General features: G+C 45.1%; 1 protein-coding gene across 4 annotated transcripts in view; it reads right to left on the bottom strand.

The window, feature by feature from the left end:
• LOC142582045 (uncharacterized) overlaps positions 1 to 25,367 on the bottom strand; it is a 170,152-nt gene that overhangs the window by 34,790 nt on the left and 109,995 nt on the right. The window contains exons 7-12 of one of the 4 annotated variants that reach the window (XM_075691465.1): positions 10,412 to 10,496; positions 7,852 to 7,919; positions 6,073 to 6,174; positions 3,616 to 3,706; positions 2,143 to 2,250; positions 1,249 to 1,318 (exon numbers count right to left, since the gene is read on the bottom strand). In XM_075691465.1, the coding sequence (XP_075547580.1) occupies positions 1,249 to 1,318; positions 2,143 to 2,250; positions 3,616 to 3,706; positions 6,073 to 6,174; positions 7,852 to 7,919; positions 10,412 to 10,496 (524 nt within the window). The remainder of the gene's footprint in view (positions 1 to 1,248; positions 1,319 to 2,142; positions 2,251 to 3,615; positions 3,707 to 6,072; positions 6,175 to 7,851; positions 7,920 to 10,411; positions 10,497 to 25,367) is intronic. The other 3 variants (XM_075691463.1, XM_075691464.1, XM_075691466.1) reach the window with 3 other exon arrangements.

Below are 25,367 nucleotides of genomic sequence, written 5' to 3'. Positions count from 1 at the left end.
AGGTCAAGAATATTGGACGCATTGCCTTGAACACGTGTGGTCTCGTTGACAACTTGTGACAAGTCAAAACTAAGCATAATATCAAAAACAATTTCTGAACAAGGAGAACGATAACACATGGTTGCCGGTCGATATCTGGAAGTTTGAAATCCCCAAGAAGGATCAGCCGGGATTTTTGTGCATGAAGTTCCATATACTGATATAATGATGTCATTGCGCGCTCATCAGTCGAAGGGCCACGGTATATACAACCGACACTGATAGTCGTCGCACCAAAACTGAGTTTGCAAAAAAGTGCTTCGGCATTCTCGACTTCTGGTAAGACAGTAAAAGAAATTTTCTTATTTATTAGTAAATCCACTCCTCCCCCTCGCGTTAATCTGTCTTTGCGCACAATCACATAGTCGGGCGGTGCTATTTCTTTGTCCTGTATGTGATCTGTAAGCCACGTTTCTGTAATCGCCATAAAGTCGGGCTCTAGGCTGATAAGAAGAGACTCCAGTGCGTCAAGCTTGTTCAGGATACTACGCGCATTTACGTTTGCAAAGGTTATTTGTTTCGTTTTTGTGGCGGTCGGGGGCGTAGGTGTGGTCCAATTCCTTCCCGGTTTTTCGGCTTTTACTCGCACTTGTCTGTGCCTTTACAGGTACCCGGCAGTTCTTTTCTTCATCCCACTGAAACAATTCTCCGTTGATTCGGACTTTATCGTAAACGAGCGCCACCTTTCATTGATTTTACACTATCCCACAGTTTTTTCCTTATGTCGCGTATTTGGACAGAGAAGTCTTCACTGATCGCGTATTCAGTATTTTTAAGTTTGCGACAGTTTTTTGGCACAATATTGGCTTCTCCAATAGGACTCCAAGAATTTGTGCGGCATGACAGTCGTGAGACGACGCCCCTTAATAGAGAGGCTATTCTAGGATTAGTGAGAAAATATTTTCAGTGTCCCTTTAAATTCTTTTTCGAGGCCTACAATTGGAGAAGCATAGACGAGAAAGGAAGATCGGTCTAGCGGTGTTACGCATTTAATCTCACATTCGGCCATTTGTTCTGACGAACGAGAAATAAACTCTTTGTAGCCTTGAAAGCCAATGGATACTGCTTTGCGACACGGTGCATTTGCACGAAAACGTTCGCATGTCAATGTAACAAATAGACCAGAACTGCTCAAACAAGAACGCTTCACTTACACAGCAATAACTGGTCCACACACAACACAAATACCAAGTTCCCGGGCACACTTACTCAGGGACTCCAAGTACTCCCGATTCTCTTCCTTGGTTTTCTTTGGATTGTGGTCGGACGTAGACCAACCCTGTGAAAAAAAAAGAACAGACAGATAAGTTATGGAAATAACATGGCCTTTACGCGTAAGTCACTATCCGTAAATGGCAAGAAGAAAGGCTGCCAAATAGGAACAAAACCAAAGCACGCAGATTCAACCGACGTCCTGGAATCTCTGCGAAGCTATGCTTTCGTGAAAATGGTAATCAAATGCTACAAATATGCCCAATTCATTCGCGCGCACTTGGCGTAAAGGCAAGCGGCGTGCCCTCGAGTCGCATACGCGGTGATCATTCAAAAGAGCTAGAAGTACCGTACGAGTCCGGGACGTGCTAGAAGCTCGACAGAAGTATACGTGCAATAGTGGCATTATGGTTGAAGTATCAAAGACAGATTTTGGATCCCACCGTCGGGCGCGTAACTGAATCTTTTTTGTGTACGAGCTATTCGGAAAGACAGCAGCACCCATCAGCCACAGCCAGGGAACTCCGGGAGGTTTCGCAAAGGAAGCTTTGCTTCTAAAATGGCAGTTTCGGCTCAAGGCGAACCCTTGAAAGCGCGAGTAATGGAAATACGTTGCGCTCAAGCGCCTCGCACGTACGGCGTCATAAGAATGCGCGGAGGAGACCTGGCGTGACGCAGCACACGAGACAAAAGGAGTGGTATTCTGTAAGAGTCTTTTAAGATAGAAATATAGATAGAAAAGATAGAAATCGGGCAGGAACGCAGAGATATCGATTTTTTCTTGGATCACAATGTACAGATTCAGCGCTCTACAAGTGTGGACGACTTTACGCGTTCGCCTCACCTGTTTACAAGGGCCAAACACGGTGCGCGACCATTCATTGAACGCACCCACGCTCACCATCTTCTCGCTGAATGACAGGCCAGCCAGGGCGCCCTGCCTCTCGCGTGGTGGCACCGTGGATCTCGCCCACGGAAAGGTGTCCTCGGTGTCGCCGTCTGGTGGAGGCGAACGGGGAAGCCAAGAACGACGCACGAGCACAGAAAAAGGAGAGAAAAGTAAATGCAAAGAAAGAAAGAACAGAAACGAGAAACGTGCGAGGTACGCAGTAGACAGAACGAAGCTAGGAGGTCCATCTTACATTTTTTGAGTAAGTGTAGAAGGGAAGTGGGCACGTTTGGAATGCACTGAGCCGATAATAATGAGGAAAATCAAATTGTACTCTCGCTGCTTCTTGGGCAAACGGAAGACACTATGCGCACACCAACGTTGCATGGTGTTGAACAGCCGAAAAACAAACAAACAAGAAAAGCAAGAAGCTAGACCTAAACCTACGGGTACAACAGAAAAATTAAATAAAGAACCTTCAATAAGAAGCAGAGAGAGAGAGAGAGAGATCCCTGAATGGACGTTGGAGAGAAGGATTTGCCTGGCTGAATGCCTAGCATGCGGCTCCACCTCAGCAATGCAATGCCGCAGACACTAGGCTACCATGGCGGGTAGAAGACACAACTAATACTTCCTTAATAGCAGCTGGAAATATCGGATTTTTAGCACACTCTAGCCGAAACTGCTTTCAAGCGTCTGCAGTCATCAGGCAACTCTCCGGTTCTCTGAATTTAGCGAACCGACTCACAGCGGTTCAATCTGCTTTGACCTTATCAATATTATTTGAAATTTAAGATGTACAATTATGTGGATATTGACTAACTATTTACGAAACTTTTCGTCTGCTACTACGGAAATAATCTTTCTTTTTTCTACTACCCGTCGCGGTAGCGTAGTGGCTGCAGCAACGCGCAGCTGAGCTCGAGGTGCCGGGCTCGATGCCCGGTTGCGGCGGCGGCCCCGTTTCGATGGGAGCGAAACGCAATATCGCTCGTATATATAGATTAACTTGTATGTTAACGAACCCCAGGTGGCCAAAATTAACCTGGAGTCCAGCACTACGGCCTCCCACTTAGCGCATTGGCAGTTTCCCGAAACGTTATACCCCACAGTTAAATTTTTTTAAAAGATTATTTCGGCTGTCCCTTCAACGGTGAGGCTATCGTAAAAGCGCGTTCATTCTATAGTGAGTGCAGTCCAATGGCATGTATTAATTTGCAACCGCAGTGATCACTTGGCCGAGTTGGTGATTTTCGTATAGAAACGTCCTCGATGTCGTGGTGCGGGGTCATTCGAGCGGTATGGGCAGCATGCGTGAACACTATGGCTTTCAACAGCCCCCCACGGTGGCATCACTTTTTCGATTCGGGGGCGCGATTACTTCGCTTAGACGTTTCGTTTGGTCGCTCAAGCCCGCGTAGTATGTGTATTGACGGTACATACACTATAATAAAGGTGTTCGGCTTAGAGCTTACCTTCTTGAAGCGTGACGTCGCTCACGCCTCGGCTTCTGGCTCTCCTTGGAATTCTTGCGGGCGAGCGTCCACCGGTAAAGAACGTTTGATCCTGAAAAATAGTAGCAATAATAATTCACCCTTTCTGAGGTCAGCGCTTGAATTCAGACCGCAGGATGTAAAAACAGAAAAAAATAAAAATAAATAGCAGCAATCACGTGGTACTTTGTAGGGCCGTACGCGAGTGATTCATTACAATGGTTAAAACAGACAAAAGAAACAATCCCCTTCACGTACACATGTGCAAGCAGCTTATAGCGTCTCATATTTTTCGTTATATTGGAAGTGCACGAATATCTAAAACACTGAATGCGAATCGAACAGTTCTTATTGTTGTTATTCGCTTCTAGGTTGATTCGAGAATTCGCTGTTAGAAATTTTGAATATTCGTTTGTGTTGGAATATAAAGGGTAAAAACCAACATGGACTTCGATATATGTATACATCTCTATAAAGATGCATTTTGTGCATTCAGTTAGTGCTCTTGACATACGTCAGTAGGAATCATGTTGTATATTACCTATTCTTCAAAAATTGTTACAAATTGACCCATGAATTTATGTTCATGTTTTAAGTGAATTTTCATCGTTTCTTTTTTGTGCTTTATTTTCTGACGCAAACTGCGCTGTCCCAAACTGCTGTTTTCCTATTTGTTTTTTTGAGTTGGATCCACAACTACAGCCTTTGGCTAAAGGATCTTGCTTTCCCTCTTGTATTCAAAACATGTATATGTAAGCAGCAATCATTTCAATCTTAGGAAATTCAATTCAGTATTTATTACAGTCTGCAAAGAGAAAGAAGAATGCAAGGTACTGTTCAGAATCACTCTGATGCAAGATAGCTGCGTTTGTTGCGTAAGAGAGGCACCAGTTTATGAGCGAACACGTGGAGCAGTTAACGTACCTTAAATAATTTGCAGTCATTCAGTAAGAGTGCCTCCCTTCTGGCCGCCTTCGAATCTGTTGTCTCGATTTAAAAAGCAAACTAATTCATTACTTGGCCAGTTCCACCGTTATTGCAAGGCGTGTAAGTAATCTGCAGTCCTATAGTATTACACTTCGTTATAACGAAACCGTGTGTACCGAAGTTAGCAAAATTCCCTTTGTAATCCCTATATAGATTCATGGTGCACTACCTGCAATAATGAATATAACCAAGTAATAGATATAACGAAATAAGTCTGGCTCTCCCTTCTACTTCGTTATAACGAAGTCTTGCAATAAACGTATCGCCTTTATCGAACACAGCAGTACGCGCATATAGTGACATTCTGTTCCTTCGTTTTTTACTGCCGTTACCATGGGGTAGCAGGTACGACCCTATTCCAGTTGTTTCTCACTTACAAGCGGCTTAAATAGACGAAAGTTCAGTGGTAAAAGTAGTTAACTAATTAATTAATTAATTATATTAATTAATTAGTTAATTAAGCATTTAATTAATTATAGTTGAGATTGTCATGGGGCTAGCAGTACAAATTAATTAAATAAGGAGCTAGACAATACATTAAGTGGGTTACATGATCAGCAAATATCTTTGAACAAAGCCTAATTCCTTGGTAAGGCACTTGGGCATTCTCATATTCAGCCAACTCACTTCTTAGTTGTTTCATTTCTTTAACAGATGCTTAGCGCTCAATAAAAAAATCTGATCGCGAGTTTCTCTTTCAGTATTGAAGAGTTTCCTTCTTTTATTTGTAACTTAATTCAGGCAGGCTTGCTCATACATAAATTCCACTATGCGTGGCACCAGATAAAAAAAAATTCGCTGTTTGGCCAGAAAGGCGAAGCAGCGATTGCGATAGCAAATTAGCAGACAGCCGCACAAATTAAGGGTAGTATTTTATCGGCCGTATCAGCTAGTGAACATTCGCTTGCTAACTGAATTAACAAGCACGGTGTCGGCGCGGGCAGCAAACATGAACACGTCACACTCGTTGATCCCGGACACTTGCTGTCAAAACTCTGGCGTGAGGAAACGCGGCAGCAGCAGCGAGCGAAGTGACATTCGTGCTGTCTATCGCTTCAGCTCAGAGCGAGCGCCGAGGACACACAGCACGCACCAAGATACGAGCCACCGAAGCACCTAGACTCCGCCCCCAACGCAGATTGCTTGCAAGATACGGCCCCGCGGCCACGCGCAGGCGCCACATGAGCAGTTGCGGACGGAGTAGGAGGCCGCACCCCTCTGTTCGTGAGCCATCGCTTATAGTCATCAGGTAGGTCAGTACTTAACATCCATGAGTACGTGTCACCGCTTGCACGACAAATATACACACGCTTTCTTTTTCTTTGCATTACTTCTGTCTCTTTCATTTGTCACAATTTTGTGCGGTGTTGCAGTGTCATCGATGCTCATCTTGAGAAAAAGAAATTGTTTCGTTATCGGGCAAACATCTCGTAGGTTCAATTCGGTGAGTACCGTTGTGTCGGTCTCCTCGGCGATGGTCCTCTCACGTGACCGCCGCTTGAAGTTCTGGTTGGGCGACGGGTTGCCGAGTCCTTTGCCCCACGGACTGTAGCACTGCAAGTGAGTAAACTGGCATGAATCTTCGGAGTGGAACAGCCGCCAAGCGGAGGTCCCAATATTGCCTTGCGCTAGTAGTGACTTCGCTCACAGCCTAAAAGTTCGCAGCTAAAATTACTGCAGGGAACTCTGACACTGCCATCGCTCGTCTACCGCGGGAATGGTTATTAGTGAATTGATTTGTGTCCTCTTCGAGCTTCTGGTTTCACACATCCTTGTTAATTTATTTACTACGCTTTACCTGCCCTTACTGGCCAAATATTAAAGCACTCTTATTGTTTTCTCCGTGCAAATGCAAAGAAGATTGCCCAGACATAATCTGCGCAGACAGAAGACGTCCAGAGGCATAATAATTGAGAACTGTGGCACTTAAAATTCATTCACTGTGCCATGAAAAGCCTACAGCGCCTTGAAAAAGACAAGTACACTTTTCCAAACGTTGTCTCCCACTTTCACCTTGTTCTCGTCTTGCCCATCGCCTTGAATTTCCATCTCCCGCCTTCCCCCTATTTTCCTTAGAACTTTTCAATGAACGCCTTTCAGGCCAACGCTTTGGCGAGTTGCACCACGAATGCATTGGGTACGTGCAGCTCTTTAACGAGCCTCTCACCAACTTGGCTCATTGATAATGCACCACTGAGGAGGCGGCGAGCGAGGGAACAATTATCAGCGTTCGCAGGCACCGGCGGACCACGCATCTGGTCTCGGAGGCCACGTGCGTACTCCTCGGCGATGCCGCAAGATGGCGCATCGCGTCCAGAAAGAAGCGCGAGAGAGGAGCCCGATTGCCGCATGACTCGTTTTTCAGTGCTCGCATGCACCGACCCGCCGTGCATTGCCGAGGCCACGCAAAATGGCGCCGAGTTTCAAGGAATCGCGAAAGAGGAGTCCCGCCGTAGTACACGCCTCATACATTACTCGTTGCGAGGGTGATAAACGAGAAGAAAGGGGGTTAACCGAGGGGCCCAATTTTTATTAGTCATATCACAAGAATTGAACACTGACACCGAGCACAACATAGGGGAAATTACTTGTGCTTACCAAATGAAATAATGAAATGATAAATTAATGGAAGTAAAAGTGGATGAAGAAACAACTTGCAGCAGGTGGGAAACCATCCCACTAACTTCGCATTTCTCGTGCGATGCTCGGCCAATTCAGCTACCACGGTGTCGTTTCCTCATATATTTTCTTGGATATTTATGTTTCCTAGTAGAACCCTGGGAGCGTTAGCCAGCGTCACCATTCACAGACCTTGGCGGCGGACGTGAAACATACATTCTGCCGCAGACGTCACGAGAACGTGATCTTTTTTGGGTGAAGGCAACCGGTCAATAAATCCACACATGCTACACGAAGGCATAAATGTTGCCGGATTCGAGACCCTCGTTATGTAATAAACGAGAACAAAGGGGGTTAACCGAGGGGCCCGATTTTTATTAGTCGACGGTGACAATATACTGTGTCGCTATATTGAATCAATACAAACGCATTGCCGTCGGCAATCATCGTGAGGTGGGTTCTGCCGCAATTCTTTATTCACTGATATACGTGGTTGGGGTAAACACGTTCAACTTTATACCCTCCGCGGTTTACTCATTTTTTCTATGCTAGCTAAAGCAAACTGCAATAAAGAAAGCATTCAAGAAAGCGAGAAAATAAAAAGGATCAAACCTCGATCTCTTCAATGGACGAAGAAGCTGAGGGTCTCCTGCTCCCGGACATCATGGCCATCCTAGATTCTGCGAAAGATTTAAGGACACATTTTGAGAGCTTGTTACGAACTTTTCAAAGCCTACTATAAAGATAATATAACTCCGAGAACTGTATTATATTCCGCTCGTTTACAGAAATAAATTGTAGTTGTTTACTTCGCAAAGAAACAGAATTATAAGGCAGACCGCGGAGAAGGTTTCCGGGTTGATTTTGACCATTCGGAGCTCTTAAACTTGCAACTCTGACCGAAACTTGCATCTTAGGCTTATAGCTGCTTCTCAGAACACTTGGCATTTCGTCCTACCTAGAGGCGAAATACAAAACTGCTCGTTAATGAAGCACAGTATTCTAAAGAAGCTTTCAAGCCACTCGGCGATTGACAGAAAGATCGTCGGCTCCGTTCTAAGGCTTACGTTGCTCGCCTTGCACGCCAGAGGTCAAGAGAAAGCGCAGAACCGTCCTTCCCCCCCTTTGGGGCTTCTAGTCAACGAAAGGTCCTCGGAGCAATGGCGTAAACTTGAGACAGGGACAGGGGAAGCAGGACAAAGCTCGTGAGAAGGAGCACCGTCAACTTGACGTTTCCAAACGCTGCCTTGAAAACTTGCCCACATTTGATTGATCAGGCGCTCTGCAACCACGCAGCTCCCTTTAGAAAGCTCGTTATCCAATTATCCCAGAGGTCACCGTGGCGGAATGTTTGCTTCAATAACTAAATGCCCGCACCATCGAGCGCACTGACAGAACATGTGAAGTTCTAGTAGTGCATTACATTCGGAATATTTCTCTCAATCTCAAAAAGATTGTGGGTCGTGCAGAGGTAACTGTGATGTTCAGTGTTCCTAAAAAGCTTATCAACCTCCGCATGAGAAACATATCTAAAGAAAGAAAATCTGGAACGTTGATCAAAGGAGCGTAAATCTAAATTTGTCAATTGTGTTGATTATGCCTTGTACAGAATCCCATTCAGCTGCGTCAAATATTAGATCGGGTAGTCCACTAGATGCTTAAATGACCGTCTCAGAGAACACAACGGTAATGTGCGCAAGTCAAAGGACGGCCTTCTTACCCCACATTACATCACGTGCGGACGTCAGCCACATTTACAGGTAGCTGACGTGATAGTCGAGAATAAAGAAAAGCAAGGAACAGAAATAATTGAGGCCGAGATGATAAACTGGACACACGACGTGTAAACGTACCATCCGCCAGGTTGTCTGCAAAAGAACTTGCGTTTCTTCGTGTCGATATTAAATAGCTTTGTGATCATGCGCACTCACTGTCATTGATGCATGTAGGTATGTACCACTTCAAATAAACGTTTCCTGAAAGTTTGTGCTTGTGTCATTTTGCCTCCTGTGTCCCTGTCTCAAGTTTGTGCTACATTGCTCTGACTTTATGTACCAACAAGCCCAAGATGCTCTTCTGAACGAGAGAACTACAGGATACAGTGCTTTTTTTTTTATTTCGAACACTCTTTTTAAGAGAATGCGTACAAAATTTACCCAGATGACGTCACTGCAGGGGAACTAAATGCCCAGGCAAGAAAAAAAAACAAAGCAATTATTTTACTCTTTATATTAAGGACAATATTTAAGTTTTTTGTAACGATTGTTACGGCACATATTTATATTAGGGAATTCAAGAGAATCGACAGAAAAGTTTGGTTCCGTGTTTTAGATAAAAAAATGGCCATGTGGACCGAAATAATTGGCGACGAAATCTCCGTTCAATTTTCCTCATTGCGTGTGGAACCGTAAAGCGCTGCTCGCGGTGCAACCTACCGGTTGCGTAGTGCGACGACGTAATCTCTTGTAATCATCTCGCCCCTGCTAATGAAGTGACTCTGCGTTGGTTCAGGAACTGTGCAGAGCGCCAATCGGCATCAGATCGTGCGTAGAGTGAAGCGCAATGCTATAGATAGTTGAATCCACGCCAGCCTTCAACATCGCTTAAGCATTCGCGTACACTCGTAGTCGTCATGTGATATTTTTTCTTCAAGAATATTTTACGACAGGCATTATAAAACTATATCGGTGAGTTTTATAATGGTAATCCAACGATGCCTCCGTAGCCAGGAATCGAAGACGTGACCTCGTAGTATAGCCAACAGACAAGCCTATAGCCACTGAGCCACTCTTGATTCACAGCTGGTTCAAGGTGAACGCAACAAATTTAAAAGCAGTATTTCTCACAACATGTTGGTAGGCACGTTCACCAATATCTGTCCACGTGGGTTCTTTCTTCCTTTAAGTTTCAGTTTCAACTTTAAGGGATTTAGTGAAGATACATCAAACCTTGATTGTCCCTATAGCAGGTTTAGCTAGAGTGCCCGTCTACTGTAATGCTTGGTCCCATGCACTTACACTCGGTAATCCAGCAACGTGCCACAGCCCGACCAATGCATTAGCCAGATCGGCGACCTGAACTGTTTTGAACCAGTTCAATTACATTTTGCATTGTATAGAAACGCGACTGTTTGTACAATACAAACGCTTCATCACTGACGGGGGCCACGCACTCTGGGAGTCGCTGTGCCCACACGATGACCCTGTCAGCAAGTTTCCATGCTCACCTGGTCTTCTGCCGAAAGGATAAAGAGTATCCTGAAAGAAGAAAAAAAAGAGCAAAGAGTTATTCTAAAAGTAATCCTTATGGCAGGAAATAAAATATTTTAGAACTTCTTTTGTAGGAATGGAGATCTGCGCGCTATGCCGACGAAACCCCTTGCCGAGGCATGATCCCTGTTAGGCCTGTTCGCCTAGAACGAAAGGGCATCACAGTTGCCCTCACAAAGGTCTTATTGGACGGCAACTCCAAGCAGCTCTCGTTTCAGCGGACGACATAGCGTCACCGGCCGACGCTCTTCTTTCGGCTTAGACAGGTAAGTATAAACCGGCAGGCCTTCAAAATCCTCTCAATGCCGGCTGCTTTAAGATTAGACTACTCAAGGTGCAGCGAAGCATTCCGTGCACTGTGCTCCCGTCTGCACGAATAACATATTCGGTATCAAAATGTTTTCCACACATGCGATCGTGTTTCCAGTCGAAAGCGAAAGTGTAAGTCCTAAAATTTACATTCAATTCTGGGGTATTACGCGCCTAAATCACAAGGTTATCTCTGAATTAATTTTGACCTCCTGGGATTCTTTACCCTGCTCCTAAACCTAATTACAGGAGAGTTATTGCGTTTCACCACCAAGTGAAATGCGGCGGCTGCAGAGGGTCTCCAACCCGCGACCTCGAGCTTGGCAGTGCAATTACACAGCCACTGGTCTACCGCGGCTGGTCCGAGAGTCTGTCGCCGCGGCAACCTCTCGTAAGTCAGTGGCGCAGAAACAAAAGAAAGATGCCTTCTCGTCGGCACCCTCGCAACCGGACCGACACGTTGACACGGAACAAATATTAGGCATTGTCGCTGTCAGGAAGGATCGCTTTCCCCACACGGGGAGAAATCTACCGTGCTCAGATATGTAAACCCGAACTGGAACGAACGGAAATGAACGCCTTTTACGTCATTTAAATGGAAGTACCACGTGTATTCGCCCCGTGACAGGTTTACAAGCATGGAGCAGTCCCTAGTGCATGTTTCGGAGTCTGAATTCAGCCGCTGTTACAAATGCACGTGAACCTCGAAACGAAACAACGCATTAGATAGGTCAGAAATCGTTCGCGTTTAAAATGTACTGCACTGTACAGAGACAGTGCAGTAGTAAAAGGAACAACGACACCCTAAAACGTATTTCCAACTTAATAGCAAAACATAAGGCCGTCAGTACAAGGAGTTCTGAAATATGGGAACTACCAAGGCCTAGAACAAGTTATACTTATCAAATACTACGTTTTCGACTACCCTACTATTTAAACAAGGCAAACATAAAGTAATGCTTATTTCTGTTCTCGGATAAACATATATATAGATGCAAATACGTATATAGACATGAATGTTCTTTCAACAGGTTCAATTCTTGTATAATGATGTTTTTTTGTATTGTGCGTATCGAATCCTTCTGTATACGTTACTATATGAAACATTTTCATATATTGTGCCGTAATATAAGAGAGTTTTAGAATAGGGGCCCCAAACGTTTTGGGGCCCCAAAGAAACAGCGTCGAAGCCACTGCGCATGCGCAAGACGCAAACTGCCTTTGGGTTTTGCGTTGGGAACGCTATTTCACCGATTTAGCGGGAGCCCAAATAGCGGCCCCAAAAGTTTTGCGTCGGCAAACATGGTGGCACCCATCGAAGCGACGGCTCTAACCTAGCACCAAACTGGGTTCGATTCGAGGTAACGCGTGAAGTTCGCAAGCTAGGAGAAGTGACTGCGGTTATCGCTTTCTTTCAACTAGCGTGTGTTATGAAGATTGACTCATTAGACGCCGCAGATTTTGAATTCGATTGTGGATTTTATGGCTTGTAGGCCTAACACGGCTAAGCTTGGCTGGTGAAGGCTAGTAAAGTTGGTTTGCTCAAAACTAAGCGCAACTAATTGTTTGCTGCTTACAGAATAACCTCTAAATTGTAATTAAATGCGAATACACGAGAGTCAAAATTATTATTGCTATCATAAAATGGTATATTTTATTTAATTATTTCTAATAGCTTTTCTTTGACGCCGTAGCGGCGCTGTCAGCGCAAGACGCTATCCGCAAACGTAAAACCCTATTCTAAAACTCTTCGCTCCTACGTGCCCCAACGCTAACACCCGCAAAGCTCTTTGGGGCCCCAAACTATTGGGGCCCCTATTCTACAACTCCCTATAGATGTACATAGTGATGCATTTGTTTTATTATCTCTTGTGTATTTTGTGATGTATTTCATGACTAGTTGTATTTATGAGAATTACTCATCGTGTAAGCTTTACTTTTTTTGTAATACTTGCTCATAGTTATCATGATTAATGTTTTGCAGTTATTATTGTGAAAATCCTATTTTTCCAATTACTATTGCATTCAACCGTGCTAATCCTGTATTGCATTTGTTGCTGCCTGTAAAACGGGGCCATGGACCACATCAAGCCTAGCTGGCTTTTTGTCCACAGTCCTCAGCATCAGTTGTATGTTGAAATAAACTAGATTTGATTTGATTGGATAAATTACATGTTGCGCCGACAACATTCACACTGCAGTAAGTGATGACACCGGGGGAGGGGGGGGGTTACTTTATTTATTTCAGTTTTCGCAGCAGACAGAATATAAAAGCTGATGCAGGGACTAAAGACGAGCTAAAGGCTGTTGGTGCCTAACGAGGCCTCTGACCCAGTACACAGTTCGGAGCGATGGAGTTACAAAACATTGAAAATAAAATTGTGCTGAACAAGAGAAGACATAAAACGTGACATTTTACACTGTCCTAGAGGTACGAGAACGTGTCACTTGTACAGCAGTACACATCAACAGCTCCCACATTGCATCGTGAATGTCTAAATTTACACACAGTATAAAATATGCATTGCACTTGTAGACTGTAAAAACCTTTCAGATAATGGATAACGTTGATCCAATATACACAATAGCAGGCACACAAGACAATATTTACAGTGCGTTTTTTGTTTTACACTGGTTTTGCATTACTAAAAGCAATGTTTAGTTCTAATTGTACTTTATACCAGAGGACAACAATGTCTCCATAACATGGCGCTTAAATACACATGATTTACATTCAAAATTTAGCATTCCTCCAAATTTGTTTAGGATGACAGGTATTTGATAAGTCATTGTTTGCTTTCCATAATTTGTTCTTATTTTTAGTGTTCGATGCTTTTGGTGTGTGTGTGTGTGTGTGTGTGTGTGTGTGCGTGCGTGCGTGCGTGCGTGCGTGCGTGCGTGTGTGTGTGTGTGTGTGTGTGTGTGTGTGTGTGTGTGTGTGTGTGTGTGCGTGTGCGTGTGCGTGTGCGTGTGTGTGTGTGTGTGTGTGTGTGTGTGTGTGTGTGTGTGTGTGTGTGTGTGTGTGTGTGTGTGTCCGGAGGTCCGGAGGCTCGACTTCTGAAGCCAAGGCTGGCCGCTTCCACGTTGGCACTGTCAGGCCAGGAGTCGCGGGACACCCCGCCAGCGTATGTCTGATTCCAATGATGTCATTACAATCGTTGCAGTCCATCTTAATCTCCCTCTCTGGATATATTTTATTGATGGTGTACGGTGTGGGATATGTACCCGTTTGCAATAAGTGCAGTGAGACTGCCTGAGCCCTGTTCAGTTTTGAATGTGGCAATGGGAATTGTCTGCGTCCTAAATAGTAATGTTTGGTAACGTCATTGTACGTTATTAAATGATCTCTAGATTCCCTGGCTTGATGGTGAACGGCTCAGTTGTGACTGTCACGGTTAGCAAGTCCTCGTGCCAAGTCATGAGCAACCTCATTGAGGTTTACCCGAGTCTCGTCCACTTTCCCCATATGCGCAGGAAACCATCGCATTTCAGTTCTCATAATCGCAGTCTTTTCAGAAAGTTTAGCTACAACTCCAGCTACGTAGCCTTTATCAAAACACTTTACAGCGGATTTCGAATCACTGTAAATGCAGGCCCACTTATTACTCCTGATGCCTAGAGCAATTGCCGCTTGTTCCGCCACCATGGGGTCCTTGCTAAAAATAGTGAGAGCGTCTTGCACCTTCCCTTGATAATTTGATACAATGGCCGTATATGCTTCTTTACCTTTCACCCAGGCAGCATCGACTATAGCTGCTAGTTGGTTCTGCTGCTCTATTTCCTGCAAGATTGCTTTAGCTCTTGCCTTTCTCCTTTCGACATTATATTCTGGGTGCATGTTTCTGGGGAGAGGGTTGGTTCTGATCTTGTTCCTAACTAAAGTCCTTAATTCTACTTCAGCCTCAATCGGGCTTCTTGATGTATTCAGTTCTGCACCTATTGCCTGTAATATGTTCCTGCTAGCTCGTGACTTTGTCAATCTTTCGTGTTGCGCTAGCTGTTTGGCCTCCGCGATTTCTTCCATTGTGTTGTGCACCCCTAGACTCATGAGTTTGTCGGTTGCAGCGTTACTGGGCATCCCTAGGGCTACTTTAACGAGCTTCCTGAGCATCACATCAAGTTTGTTAAGTTCTGCCTGCTTCCATTTGAATAATCCAGCCACATAAGTGAAGTGACAGAGAGCAAATGCGTGTATTAGCTTAAAAGCGCTGTCTTCTCCTAAGCCTCTGTGTCTATTGGTAATTCTCCCTGGTAACCTAATGACTTCATCTGTTTTATTCGAGATATGTTGTACTGTTCTACAGTTAGCATTGTTTCCGTCTATGTAATACCCAAGCACCTTGATTTTTTTAACTAACCTGATTGCGGATCCTTCATGAGTGTATAAGCACACTCTTGACTCATCTTCCGGAATTTAACCTCTAGGTTTACGACCTTTTCTGTGATGTTTAATGACTAAGAGTTCTGATTTGGCTGCCGAGCATTTCAACCCCATGTCTTTCAGTGTGTTCTCTAAAACATAAAAACTTGGCACTCCATATGGTTATGTCGTCGGCATATTTCATATGTCGTCGGCATAATTGCGCTATTTTTTCTTTCCTTAGCCTCCTGTTAAGTCTCTGCGTTTTCCATCTCTGGAATACAACGTGTTTGGCCTCAATCAGATGCGCCAGCCTGCTGTCCATAGCTTGAATATTTTCCTCTGTCCTGGTTTCTTTAGTGCCCTCTCTGACGTCCTCTCTGAGCTAAATGACCCATGTCTGAAGGGGCTCCGGCTCGGCATCTAGAGGCCCCACTTTCCTTCTGTTTGCCTTGATTTGTCTGAACTGATCCCAATCAGTGAAATTGAAGATTCTAGTTTCCTGTCTTGGTATGCGTATGGTTATGTGTATGATGTAATGATCGCTGCCGAGATCCAAGTTTGAATTTTCCCAATTGGCTCCTCTTGAATTGTTTACAAAAGTAAGATCTGGTGTGGAGTCCCTGCTTGTGGACGTGCCACAACGGGTGGGATACGCCGGATCAGTAATCAAGCATAACCCCAGAACCATGGCAAGGCTCCATAGCTCCTCTCCATTCTTTGTGTTCCAATTGTATCCCCATGTGTGAAAGAGAGCATTAAAGTCCCCTCCAATAATGAGCGGGGAGTTTTTGGCAACCGAAAGCACCTTGTTGAAGAGTGCTCTAAACCTCTGTCTCATGTCGTTAGGACTGCTGTAAATATTCAAGCAGAATATGCTTTGCGTCATACCACTGTTCCTTTGAAGTATTATCTCAACTAAAATAAATTAAAATCTCGAATCCCTAAGGTAAATATTATGCTCAATGAATGGCAACTTTTTGTCAATGAGGGTTGCCAACCCCCTCCCCATTTTTTGTCTCTACATGTAACTTTGTACCTAGTAAGCATAATTTCGTCCGCTAAGGTTTCCTGCAGCATAATTACCTTTGACCTGGCCTCAGGTGACCTGATCACCTGTTGCAGTGCTGCTTTTTTGTGTTGGAACCCACAGTTCCAACACACATTTGTTGGAACGCACGACAGTTCCATTGCCACACGTTAAATCCATGATTACTGTCCATTGTTATTAGGTGAGGCTGCTTTTCTATAACCCGCTATTTTCCTCTTTGTGACGGCCGCCGACAATCCAGGAATAGACTTTATACAATCCGCCTCCGATGGCAGATACTCATCGTCATCATCCCCTCGCAACTCCATTTTCCTAAGTCTTTTCTCCGCCATTAGCTTCCATTTCCACAATTTGTCCACTTCAAATTTGGTCGTTTCCACTGTCTCTCTTATCGCTTTAATTGCCTCTTTTATATCCCTGAGGTCTGAGCAGACTGAATCATCCTCGGAACTCACCGCTCTCTCTTTAGGGGCAGGGGAGCTGGATTGCCCTGGATCGTTGCTTTTGCTTACAGGTCTATCTATCTCTACTCTAGCAGGGCTTGACTGCTCTTTTTTACGAAGCTCTACTACCTGCCTGGTCAATTCTTCATTAGTTTTTCTTAAAGAAGTTACTTCATTAATTAATTGCTCTATTATGGCATCATTGTCCTCGCCCACAGTCGCCGAGGCACCCCCAGCAACCCTTGCCATACCTTTGACTTTGTCAGGCCAGGTGGTCCCTGGCGTGTTCTTCTCGCCAGGTATTGAGTCCCTTTGCACGAAGCGCACCTGCGCTTCCCTTGACTTGGAGCGCCTTCTCTCCCTGGATAGTGAATGATGCCTGGATGTGGTGCGACTCCTGGAGCGTGAGTGCTCCCTGCCCTCGGGGCGATAGTTGGGCGCCAGCTGTTGCGCCCTCGACTGCGCTCTTGTTGACGACTGAGTACTGTTGCGCTCTCTTCGACGGAGTCGTACGATGTAAGGGACTTGAAATCTTTGCTCACAAAACTTGTCGCCGGTAGGGTGATCGCCTTCACAAAATTTACACCTAGGTACACACACATGTTCATCTCCTGGGTTGCGAGTTCCACATCCCCTGCACTGAACACTCAGGTGTTGGACACACATCAGAGCGGTGCCCGACCCTTCCGCAGGTGAAGCAGACGTCGAATTGCTTCCTGTAAAGGTAGCATCTCACTAGTTTGGATCCATACCTGATAAAATTGGGCACTTTCAGTCCATCTAAAAGTACAATGACCGATACCGACGTCTTGATGCGCTTAGCAGCCAGCGCAAGCGGGTTCAAGTCATGCACGATATTTCTTGTTATCATAGCTTGCGAGTCTCTGATGTCCACTCGTCGGATGACGCCTTTGCATGTGGCATGTGGTGCCGCTTCGTATGCATTTGCCTCGTATTCCGCTTCCATAATCTTGAATGACTTGATTCTAACGTACTTCGCAGCATGTTCGGGCTTAGATGTGCTGACTACGATGATAGTTTGAGTGATGTTCGGGCAGACAACATCTTCACGGGCCTCCTCTTCCGTTAGGCCGGACGCCTCGATGACTGCGGAGCCAATCGTGGTGGTGCTCACGTTGTTCAAATTGAGCCCTCCTCGAGGTCGTATAATAATCTTTCTGTGCTCCTCGGGCAGTTGAGGCATCCTAGAGTCTTTGATAATCCGATTCTTAACCATTCCACCGACGGCGGTTTTCTTGATGCCATGCTCTCGCTGATTACGTGGCAATTTGCTCTTCTCCTCCACAGCTTTTGTGCTAACCCGTGATCTTCGGCCAGCCACTACTTGCCAGCCGAAGTCGTCCTGAGCATTGTTTCCTTTATTTCCAGCACAATCTTCATCTTCCATGTTTGAATCCGCCATGCCTGTGGGCAGGTTGGCTTACTAGGCTCAACAAACGCCCTACTCCTTACTAAGCTTAGCGCCGCTAAGCTCAGGTTGGCGTCTAGGAGCGTTAAAGGTTCCGTAAAATTGTGAAAATACCAGCCCCACCTCGAATCTTGGTGTCAGTCGATTCGCCGTCACTTCGCGGATCCAGTGGTATGCTTCTTTTCGTTGTACTTTCAAAATTGGCAAGCGGAGCATGGAAAAAAACGGAGCCGATGCTTCCACGTCTGCACTGCTCCATTCTTTTAGTGCCTTAAAAGATATTGAGTGTTTTGAGAGCCATTACTTTCGTAAAGTTTCTTCTGGTAAATTTCATGCAAAACTTTTAAATAATATAACTGGTCAGCCTTTAGGATGCTATATTTCTTTAACAGAGGAGCTGTTCTTCAATACTGTACGTTTCCGTGAAGTTTCCAAGCAGCGCAAATTTTTTTTTAGTTTAGTGTAATTGTGCTGTGGCAGTGGCTCCCACACCAATAAACCACATGTTAACTTGGAGCAAAAGAGGGTAAAATATTTTTTTTTTTTAGCAGGAGAGGTATGAGCTGGGGATATCGTGCACAAACATCCAACTGTACGGGCTACTTCTGTACTTCAGTTCTTTATGTCCACATCCCAGCTATGGTCTACGTGAAGCTGAACACCGAGAAACTTTCGCTCTTGAACTTGATTTATTAAAGTGTCCTCAAATTTTACACAAAGTTTGTTATGTAAAGGTTTGTTGACAGGATGAAATATGACGTATGTTGTTTTCTCAGCATTTAACTGCAATCTATTCCTTCTTAACCAGTTTGATATGTGTGCAGGATAGGTATTTACAGAGCAGTATAGTGGCAGTAGATTATGTGAAGAGAAGAATATATTAGTGTTATCTGCATACATTATAACTTGAGCGGAACTATCTTTCTCAAAAATATCATTGATATAAATAAGGAATAATAATCGACCCAATATAGATCACTGCAGCACTCCTTGTTCTAGCTTCGCAAGCATCGACACAGCGTCACCATATTTGTCCAACAGATATCGATCATACAAATAACTATTAAGAATGTCTAATGCAATACCCCGCACTCCGTATCATGATAATTTCTTGAATAATAAAGCCAACTGTATAGAATTAAATGCCTTTTGAAGGTCTAAAACAAACCTAGTGCATATCAATCGTCACTTACAGCGCATACATATACGAGGGACAAGAAAAGGGCGACGAAGACAAGCGCTATCAAGAAATCAAGACAAGAAACCACTATCTTAGCTAGGCATTCTAATGAATGCACCCGACTTATCATTGAAACAGCAGCGATTGCCGATGTTGACGCAGTTAGCAAGCCATCAATTGCATTAACAGACAAAGAACTGGTTTTTATGACGTCGCACATGCATGGGCTCTCGTTCATCTTAAGTCATGAATTTGGAATGCATACTCATGTCGGTTTGATGCTTTGTAGGGGGGGCTTTTGTCTTGATGTTTCAATATATATATATATATATATATATATATATATGTTTCTTTCCCAAAATAAAAATCAGTTGGACGTCAGCGCTTGTCTTCGTCGTCCTTTTTTTTGTCCTCGTTTATGTATGCGCTGTAAGTGACGATTGATACCATGGAATACCAACTAGCCCGTGCCCAAACCTTGCTAGTGCATATTTCGTACTTTCCCCAAGAGCCTGTTCAGTCTACCGGTGCTTCCGAAGGACATACTGGCACCTGAGTTATTATTTGATGTCTTTCAAACAACGTAAAACGATATAAAGGACGGTAAAAAGCGAGGGCTAAGACCAAGCGCGCACGCACGCACGCACACACGCACACACACACGTTGAGCTATTTCAACACGTCTGCGTCACGCATGCACTGAAATTATATATATATATATATATATATATATATATATATATATAATTTCAGTGCATGCGCATATATATATATATATATATATATATATATATATATATATATATATATAATTTCAGTGCATGCGTGACGCAGACATGTTGAAATAGCGCATTACAATCCCAAGAAGAATACAAAACGTTATGTTCTAAGTGTGCGCATCTCTTCCCGCATCCTCGAAGAAAGATAGCTCCTTAAATGATAACGCTATGGATGGTTTACTTAAAGCTTTTCCATTTTCTGGTCTCTACGCGTCTTGCGATTACTGCGGTGTCGTTCAAGATGTGGTTGCAACCACATTGTGAACGCTGTAGTGCCAGAAAACTATCCCTGCCCTTCTAAACGTTTTGACGGCGCTCATGAAGGCGCACATAAAGACAACGACCAATTTGCCCCATGCGTTTTTGGCCAGATGAGAGGAAGACGTACGTCATACACGTCAAATGGTTTTCATGTCTCACATTTGAAGCTCGTTTCCATCTCTCTTACTGGACAAGTTAGCCTGCACAACTCGGACAACTTACTCGTAGCTGAAAGTACTGGTACGTTAACACCCGCTTGCTGGCCTATCTTTTTTAATCGTTGCAATACATGGTGAACGTACGGGATCACAACAGTTTTCCGTTTCGAGCAATCTTTTGCATCAGTAGCGGTTCCACAAACCCTTTGGCAGTGCTCTGACTTCTTTAGCACGGCTTCCGTAGTGCTAAAGCAGCAGGAATGAGCAGCTGCTTAGGGTATCCCGCGTCTCCAAGTCCTGACACTTGAGCCTCAAAGCGTCTCTGAACCGAGTGCTTACATGATTTGCTGAGGGCGTTACAATAACACGTGTTTGCGGCGGCCCTCTTGACACGTTTACGATGGGATGATTTGAATGGCAAAAGAGTTTTTTTTTACGCTCGCGGTGCATATTGCCAACAGACATGACTGTTTGAGAGCGCTAGCTTCAAATCTATATGGAAAGCAGGTCGAGCACTCTTCCGGAAGCTTGTGCGTTAGTGTTAATGGATGAAGGCTTTCGCCAAAGATAGTTCAGGTCTGTTGAACAGCGAGAGTGGAAGAACATATTATCAGTGTCTAGTAAAACCCAGAAGTCGTCAACAAAGCCGGAAACATTCAATGTTCGCGAACCTGGTAGCTTAAAGGCAATAATCTTATCAAGGTGTGACAGGAACAAGTCGCTAAACATTAGTGCAATACACGAGCCGATAGAAACTCTTCTGTTTCGTAAAAACACTTCACCGTTCCACTCAGCAAACATCGACGTGAGGTAAAGCCATGTGTGCGTGGAGCAAACTAATCGGTCTCTTAATGTGTGCCTTAAAGAGCACCATAAGAAAGGCAGGAATAGTTTCCTGGCACTACAGTGTTCTCAATGCAGTTGTACTCGTCTCTTTATTGACACCACAGTAATCGCAACGCACGCAAGTGGCCAGACTAGATTGATTATAAGAGGCGCGGTGATATAAATAGGAGAGCCTTATAGAGCGTTATCATTTAAGGAACTATCTTGAAATGCGCGGGAAGAGATGCGCCCGCTTAGCAGTTAAAGTTTTGTATTTTTCTTGGGATTGTAACGCGTCATGTCAACACGTCTGGGTCATTATGAAATAACTCATGCGCGCAAAGTCTATATACAGGGTCTATTTGTTTAGCTGCACCGAATTTTTTTAATATTGCGTATGGCAGATAGCACAATTCTAACCCTTGATCTAAAGTACTCGATGAAACGGCCATTACTTCTACAAGAAATCACAATGTTCAATTGAATAATCAACGTAATTACGCTAATTAACTTTTTTAATTCATTACTACACGCTACATATTTCAATCTACGAATTATAGCCGCTGAGTTCGCACGGCGAATTCTCTGGACAGCACCAGCTCCGAGATATTAATTTTAGAAGTTCCAGTTACTTTTTTAAGAAACCGCTGTTTTATGCATTGAATGACAATGTCGTCCAACTATAGTGCTATAGCGTTGAAAGAAGTTCATAGTGAACTCCACAAATTAGACCTTGAGGCCGGTCCCCGCTACTGTTGCCGGCTTTTGCGAAAATATAGCTGCGCATTCTCACTGCACTGCAAGAATGCACAGACGATGACCGGCAGCACACTTTACGTACATCACGACACATCGATCCTTCTGCAGTTTACAAAGAACAAACCCGTATGCCGGTAGTGGCTTGCGGCATTGTTTTGCTTTACTGAAGAAGTTTCAGGCGGCCGTGAACCGCGAAAATGCGTCTATCCACAGTGCACTAGCAGAAGTGAATACGTTTAGATACCTGACTGCATGCGGCGTGAAGTGAGGTATACTCTCACTGTAAGTGAAGCTACACGGAAACGAAGTTCGGTGATATCCGTCGCGCGGTGCCGAAATTTACGAGCGTAGGCGTGCGGCTAGTGCGCTGACCAGGCCCGCTACGTGCGACATTCAGCGGTTTTACGAGTGCCCCGCTGTGGTTTCTTTTGGAGAGCCTTATTCATTCGTGCACCGCGTCCACCAACTTTCACTACCCTGCGCCCCTCGGTTGCACAAATAAGATGTCTGTGGCAAGGAGAGCTCACTCCTTAATTACACACAGCAGCCGCTACTTTCCTATCCTTCCACATGGCTGCATTGCGTGCCACAAATGCATTATATCCGCTGTGAAAACAGGAACATTGCACAACTGTCACTGATCTGCAAGGCATTTATCGTACAGATTCTAAAACGAAGCGGTTTCAGTCTGTGATGGCACATAAAATAAAGAACTCGCAGTTTCGCCCAAAAGGCGAAGCACCGATTGCGACAGCAAATTACTGGACAGATAGCTATACGACGTAAGGATAGTAGTTTCGTCGGTCGTACAAACTTGTAAACATAGGCACAATAACTAAATTAACAAGCATGGTGTCACATGCGCACAAGTGAACATGAACACACCTCACTCGATGACCGCGGAAACCTGCTGTCAAAACGGAGTGAGGAAGGGCGGCAGCAGTAGCGAGCGAATTGACCTTCGTGCTGTGTCTCGCATCAACGCGAACTAACACATACGCAAGCCGGCGCGCAAAAGTTCGCGCCCAGCCCTTCACGCATGCGCAGATGGTGCAGGACAGATTGTACGCGTCGAAGCGCAGCGCAAGCACATGTATCTAATGTTTTCGCAGGCTATGAAATGTCATTGTCCAACATGGCGGCACCCACGGCTCATGCTTCAGCGTGAATTCTTTTGATGGCTACGTTAGCACCCGCGTTGATCACCATGAACTATTGAAATGAGCTTTTGCTTTCTCTAAACTCACCTGAAACGTTAGTTATGAGCCCATAGCGCATCCAATTTATGAGATCATTCTGCGATTCCGGCACCCTTAGGCCTAAGGAGACGCGTCCGCATAGCAACAACAGGATTATGGCGGCTAGAGGAGTAAGTGTGCCGACCAACCCCTATGAAGCGTAGTTCGTCACTTCTCCGCATAATGACGCAAAAGTGGCGCTGCGCTCAGTAGAACGGTTCTCAGCGGCGCATGTCATGCGCTACTTGTGGCAGACGGCACGCAACAAATAAAGCACGCAGAATTAAAACTGTCACCTGTAGCCGTCAATTTGTGCAATGTTGAGATACACGTCTCTGTTAATGCGTGCTTGCAAGTTGCTAAGACATGTTGAAGCTCACCGACGAAAACGACGAAAAGGTAAGCGGCATGGTTAGCGAAAGCTCATCTCCGATGGCGAATAAGCGGAGTGCGCGCACCAAATAGTGGCGGTATTTTTGCTTCAGAGAAGATCAACAAGCACAGCTATTTTCACTTTCGGAACTATAATTCACCGGGACTAAAGCAGCATTGTTCTCGGAGCCGAGAACAGCAGCAGCGGACACCACTTCTTGGCGAAGTACGCTTTTAGGAACAGTTCATCAAGTGCAATTTCACCGATGTTGTGGACTAAAAAACGTTTACCAAAGATATAGTGATATAGTGTTTCCGCTCTTGTCTAGAGTATGATGCCTGAAAAAATACCAGAAACATTTTTTGACACTGCGATCAAACAACTTGATTATGACCGCAAACCATCGGAGAGATCAGAGCAAGAAGCTGCGAATGAACCCTGCGCAAATTAGGATGTCAAAATTTCTGTTCCGGCGCTTGCGGAGCTTGTTATCGCGTGCGTGTTCCATCAAGCTCGGTCACTGGATCTGCAAGTGGAAGTTTCCACGGTTGCTGCATTTTGTCTTTGAGCAAAATAATTTTTAACATCACGCCCAATAAAGCTTCCTTGCGTTTGCGTTTCCGTACGTTCAACCAGCGCCTCCTCTATTTTTTTCAATGTCAGCCAGATGCGGCCGATCCGTCAGTTCACCACCTACTCCTGTCGTCCTTTTCTATTCTTCCCAGTCGGCTAGCGCTCGCGCCTGCTTTAAGGTCGTGGGGAGAGTACCATCTGGGTGGCGCCTCACGGCGGAAGTCGGAGGAAGACTGACAGACGCGTAATAACCTGACAGACGCAAGGACGGAGTGTTTACCGCTACTACAGCGGAATGGCAGCGCCGCGAGCTCAGACGCACGCGAGACGCAAGCAGTCGTACCATCTGGGTAGCGTCGCATCGCGGGTACTCACTGAACTAAGGCGCACCAACGGCTCCCATTGGGGAGCGAGTGATTGCATTGGCCTTGAAAAAATAGAGGAGGCGTTGATTAAACAAAATCCTGAAGGGACGCACACCGAAACGTCCCGTGAAGGTGCTAGCGTTTAATGTAAGTAAGGCGACAAAAAGCTATTATTGCGATGGCAATTATACGGACACTCCAGGTGCATTTTTCATGTCGGTGTCACCGTCGCCGTGAGGTTCCGTACGAGTGAAAGCGTGTGAGGGTGAGCCGGCGAACGCAGCTCAATCTCGCGTGCGCGAGCAAGGAACGCCGCCCAGATGCGTGCCCTCTGCTGTGGCGCGCGAGGAAGGGGGCCAGAGGAGGGAGGGGCGGCATTCTCCTCCGACAGTTGCTAGGGTGGCTCGATGTCCTCCTCGCACACCGCTCCGTACAGAGTGGAGACAACCGCGGTGGCTACTACTACTCGTGTGTCTTGAAAGAGATCTACGACATGGCCAAAGTGCGCGCCCACGCGGGCCTTATCTTCAAAGCGATCTGCAATGTTTGCAGAGTGCGTGTAGCGCCGGTAGCTTGGTATGAGCTGTACTTACGATATTTCGTTCGCGTTGAAGCGACAGATGCACGTAGGTCAATTGGCTCGCGGCTGCTGTCACGATTCCTGACTCCAGCATTTCCACAGACAGTTTCCACTGTCATCGAGCGAGATGTGTTCACGTTTACCTGTGCGCGCGTGACACCACGCTGGTTAAATTA

This window comes from Dermacentor variabilis, chromosome 5 (assembly GCF_050947875.1).
Source record: "Dermacentor variabilis isolate Ectoservices chromosome 5, ASM5094787v1, whole genome shotgun sequence".
Taxonomy (NCBI): Eukaryota; Metazoa; Arthropoda; class Arachnida; order Ixodida; family Ixodidae; genus Dermacentor; species Dermacentor variabilis.
The sequence above is the reverse complement of the archived record's forward strand: the minus strand, read 5'-3'. Positions and strand labels throughout refer to the sequence as shown.